General features: G+C 48.1%; 1 protein-coding gene across 1 annotated transcript in view; it reads left to right on the forward strand.

Moving 5' to 3' along the window:
- The first annotated feature begins 1,429 nt into the window (after positions 1 to 1,429).
- Positions 1,430 to 5,160, forward strand: part of LOC101993290 (CD209 antigen-like protein E) — a 4,204-nt gene continuing 473 nt past the window's right edge. The window contains exons 1-5 of the mRNA XM_005367057.2: positions 1,430 to 1,481; positions 2,098 to 2,187; positions 2,488 to 2,580; positions 2,974 to 3,125; positions 4,583 to 4,692. Coding sequence (XP_005367114.1) covers positions 1,430 to 1,481; positions 2,098 to 2,187; positions 2,488 to 2,580; positions 2,974 to 3,125; positions 4,583 to 4,692 — 497 coding nt within the window. The remainder of the gene's footprint in view (positions 1,482 to 2,097; positions 2,188 to 2,487; positions 2,581 to 2,973; positions 3,126 to 4,582; positions 4,693 to 5,160) is intronic.

Consider the following 5,160-nt stretch of genomic DNA (forward strand, 5'->3'; position numbering starts at 1 on the left):
CAGGGGGGTGGGATAAATATCATCAAAAGGGGTGATATTAGAGAGGTAAGGACCTTCAAGGAGCTTTGAAGCACTTCTCCCATGTATGTTAAGTGTGCCTGGTGGGTAGCTCTGATCAATGCTATAGAAAAGCTTACCAATGACTCCTGTCTCCTACTTGGGATTCTATGGGTTAATTGGAATGAAAGAACACCCATTCTACATAAAAGGTAGCATGCCTTTCTGAATTTGCATCATAGAGGACCACTAAGGGCAGCCTATATCTGGCCAGCATCAACAGTAATCTGTGGTTTGATCACAGAGAAAGGAAGAATAGGGGACGGGTGTTTTAGATGTTGATTTAGTTGTTACAGAGAAAAGTATCTCTTCTTGGCAGCCTGCTGATGAGCCGTCTCCAGGCCCCACCATGCCAGTGGTCTGCTTGAGTCTTCAATAAAATCAGAGTCTATGGAGGAAGAGGGGAAGGGTCACAAAATGAACTCTGCGGGGAGGAGTTTCTATAAGCTCCAAGTGGGAGCTGAGAGACAGGAGGGTCAAGGTCGAAGTGACCCAGATGGGCTTACAGAAACCCCGGAGCTTATCGGGCAGCTCCTAGGGGAGGAGGGCACAAAGCAGGGAGGGTTCCAATAGAGGAAGAGGAGCAAGTATCTTGATAAATAGAGTTGCCTGCATGATGAGGCTCCGGAGGGTGTAACAGGCTCTAGGAGCCAGAGGACCTTTACCATTTAGGCGAGGAGAGATGGGTGGTTAGAGCAGGTAAAGGAAGAAAGCAGCTGAAGAATTTGGAACTATGATGGGCAGCAGAAACCAGCAGAAACAAATGATCTATACACATCTTAAGAGGTCAGAAGAAGACATCAATTCCCCTGGACCTGCAGTTATAGGCGATTGTGACTGCCTGACGTTGGTGCTGGAAACTGAAATCAGCTCTTCTGGAAGAGGCAGCAGCAGCAGCAGCAGCAGCAGCACTGCTGATTGCTGAGTCATCTCTTTAGCCCCTCCCCCCACTAAAAAATACTTGAAGAATTATATTCAAAATTATCATCTGGTCTCACATGGTGTGCACACACATCGCATTCATGCACACTCATCCACACATGAGCATGTATACACCACAAATTTAAAATAAAGTAATTTTATGTTAGTTATTATTTCCATAGAAATCATCCTATAGCATTGCCATACCATAAGTGATCCAGATCTTTTTTGCCACAGAGGCCAGAAGACACCCATCCCCACTCCAAAATTCTTGGAATTTGAGGCTCCTGCTGTATTGTGTCAAAGTCTTTCTCCTCGTCTACCCTCTTCCGGGGCTGGAACCCAGTTCCTCGTTTCTCTTCCTAAGAAAGAGTAGCTGTGGAGAGCAAGGCAAAGCGGGAGGCAGATAAAGGCTGCTGTTCCGAGCAGTACCAGGCACCAAGGAACAGCGATGACTGTGGGTGACTCCAAAGAAGCAGGGGTGCAGCAGATGGGCTGTCTGGGTAAGACTACACTGGAAGCCTGGGAGCTCGGGGAGGGTCAGCTCTGGTCTCCGCATACCTAGGCTCTGGTCAATGCTCTGCCCACTCAGAGGAGAACCAGCTAGTAACCACTGAGAACTGGTGCTAACAGATACTTGAGCAACAGCTTTGGATTCCTACCAACTCTAGGATTCAAAAGTTTCCTAGGTAGAGCGGGGTAGGGTCATGGGATGAGGATGAATAGACTTCTCCCAGCAGCAATGAAGACTGAGGTTCTGGGTCCCTGGGTCCCTGAGAGGTGGAGTTTCTAGCTGCACCCCTGACTGAAAGCTAACTTCTGGAACCCCAGGGAAGTGGAGGTTGTGAATCTGAGACCCTAAGACCTGGGAAGGCAGAGGTTGAGTCTCTGGACTCCTGAGACCTGAGCAGCTGGAGGGCTGGGACTAAACACCTGAATCCCCGGGGAGCTGGAGCTGCAGACCTGGACACTCGGGTCCTGGGAAGGTGCAGGTCATGGATGTGGACCTCGGGTTGGAAACTGACTTTGGGGCTCCTTCCTGGGGAGGTGGGGGCTAAGGGTCTGGCTTCCCCTGGGCCGGGTAGTAGACCATCCATCCATCCATCCTTTCCCCTGCAGGATTTCTGGACCGAGGCCACATCTCCCTGGCGCTGCAGCTGCTGTCACTCGTTTTCTTTGCCGGACTCCTGGCTGCCATCGTCATCCAAGGTCAGGATCATCTTGGAGTTTGGGGGTCCCCTGGGTAGTTTTCAGCTCAGGCATCCAGGACTAACAACAGGAGGAACTGAAAAGAGCAATGGGTCCTTCAGAAGATGCTAGGGCTTCTTGGGGCCCCTCCACTTCTAGTTCAGTTTAGAAAGGGAATAGAAGCAGTAGAGGTTCGTGGGTATTAGAATTCCTTATTTTTAAATGAGATAAAATAGCACCCTGGATATCAAATATGGTGTCTGTGTGACCTATGACACACAGTGAGTGTTCAATAATTACAATATCTTTTTTTCTGTCAAGTTTCCAAGATCCCCAGCTCAGAGGAAATACAGTGGGAACAGAAAAAGCAGGAGAAAATGTTCCAGGACCTGAGCCAGATGAAGTCTGAAGTTGGTGAGTGAGCAAAAAACAAAGTGTCCTGGGACCGAGAGGGCCTTCGTGTGGGGTCACTTGATTTTAGCCTCTGGGCATCTCTGAGCTTCCCCTTCCTGATCGGTGAATTGGGAATAATTATAAAAAATGAGGAAGGCATGCACAGGTCAATGGGAGCCATGTACACAGTAGGCACTCAATTAAACCAATCTTCTGGCATCTGTGAAGAAGATGGGTCCAGAGCTCCTGGATTCTCTTGGAGTAGAGAACAGGCTTGGGAAACGGAGAGAGGGGAATGGCTTGACCCGGTACTATGGTAAGGGAGGATCCTCATTCTGGAGGTCTTAAAGCTGGGCAAACATAGGGACAAAAAGATTCAAATATGGGTCCAACCTGATCTACCTTCGCCAACAGATAGCCTCTGTCGCCGCTGTCCTTGGGATTGGACATTCTTCAAGGGAAACTGTTACTTCTTCTCCAAGTCACAACGAGACTGGCATGACTCCATCACTGCCTGCCAGGAAGTGGGAGCCCAGCTGGTCATCATCAAAAGTCATGAGGAGCAGGTGTGACTGGCTAAGTGTTCTGAGGCATCTTCTGCATACCGGGAAACGAGGACAGAGACACTTGTTTATATGGTGGCTTCTAGAAAATGGGCTGCTTGCTCTGCTTGGAAAGAGTGAAAAGAAGCGTATGAACAGGTGTTCCCCATCACCTTTCAAATAGGCATGCACCAGTTCTCAACAGTGATGAATGCAGGGGGCAGGGCATTAAAAATGAAAGTGGTTTCTGTGAGTGTGCTGGCCAATGCGTAACAGCTTGACAGGCTTCTTTAAATCCTTATTAGTTATGCTTACAGTTTCCTTGGTGTGCATATTCTTACAAGGGTTGGTTTTAAGTGACCAATGAGGTGCCACTAACTGAAGACCTGAAAAGATCTCACCACTTGCATGACTCATGGTCACAAACTGATGCAATCTGGATCCAGGATCACGTACGCGGACATACTTAGAACACATAAGGTGGAAAACCATGTAGTGTTACCAAGCCAGCTGTACACACTACCCACATAAGTCTAAGCAAATCTGCCCATACGACACAGATAGGCAAGTGATTCAGAAGTTCAACTGGTAGGAGAGAGCTTGCCTAATATACAGGCAGCCCTGGACTCACGTAAGCCAGGTGGTAATGCACACTTGTCATCCCAGCCCTTGGGAGGGGAAGGCAGGAGGGTCAGGAGTTTAATGCCATCCTCAGCTACGTGAGTTTTAGAGCATGAGACCTGTGTCAGAAAAAAATGAATAAACTGCTGAGAACTTTTGGGGGCTCCTGACCTGATGTGCTAGAAATATGAAAAAGTTAAAAGATTCCAAGCAGATCCTGCTGCTGCCAGAGATTGGGGTAGCGCATTAGCTTTTCCATTGCCGTGACAAAATATCTGAGAACAGCTTCAGGAGGGAGAATTATGTCTCATAGTTCAGAGGCTTCGGTCCATGGTCAGCTGCATCCATCGCTGTGGCAAGGCAGAAAGGCAGTATGAAGGCACAGCAGAAGAAAGTCTCCTGCCTCGTGGCAGACAGGAGCAGAAAGACAGAAAAGGGGGACCAGGGACAAGACTGTCCTCCAAGGACGCTACCACTGTGGCCTTACTCCTCCATCTAAGCCACACTTTCCAGCTCCCATAGCCCACAAATAAGTTTTTCAAATACTGAATCCAGCCCACCTCTCCCTGGGGGTTGATAGGCAGTTACTAGGGGTAATGGTGGGAGGATGCCAAGGCCCCACCCCTCCCTAAGGATCTATAGGCAGGTACCAGTGCCTAAGAGATGGAGAGACACTTTCTTCAGTGGTGTAGCCACTGGGAAGGTGCCAATACGCCTGTAAGAAACCCTAACTAAACTAATCAATTTACCAAAAATACAAATGTTTTGTAATCCATTGATGAACATGAGGCTTTGTGGGAAGAGAGACAAGCTGGAAAAGAGGGGGATGCTGCTGCCTGACTCTTTCTCTCCCCCTCCAGTACTTCCTGCAGCAAGCTTCCAAGAAAAATGGCTACACCTGGATGGGGTTGTCAGACCTGAACAAGGAAGGTGCATGGTATTGGCTGGATGGTTCACCTCTGTCAGACAGGTAGTCCCGGGGAAGGGAACACCCTGAACAGTAGGAGGGGAGGGGCTGTGACTGACTCGTACTGCCTTTCCAGGTCCCCCACAGTCCGCCACCCGCATTATTTTGGTTGGGTTTGCACTACAACAATCTTCAGGTTGCTTTTGGTATTTTTCATAATGATCTCCTAATCGTGGGTGGTCTCTTCAGCATTTGAGGTCTTCTTCGATTTCTTCTGGATTTTTAAGGTTTTCATTGTAGAAAGTCTTTTATTTCCTTGATTAAGCTTACTTATTTCAAGGTATTTTTAGACTACTGTGAATGGGATTGTTTCCCTGATATGTCTTTTTCAGGGAAATATATATCTTCCTATATATGTTGTCATACTTTTCCTCCTCCTCCTCTTCCTCCTCCTCCTCCTCCTCCTCCTCCTCCTCCTTCTCTTCTTCTTCTTCTTCTTCTTCTTCTTCTTCTTCTTCTTCTTCTTCTTCT

This window comes from Microtus ochrogaster, unplaced genomic scaffold (assembly GCF_000317375.1).
Source record: "Microtus ochrogaster isolate Prairie Vole_2 unplaced genomic scaffold, MicOch1.0 UNK15, whole genome shotgun sequence".
Classification (NCBI taxonomy): domain Eukaryota; kingdom Metazoa; phylum Chordata; class Mammalia; order Rodentia; family Cricetidae; genus Microtus; species Microtus ochrogaster.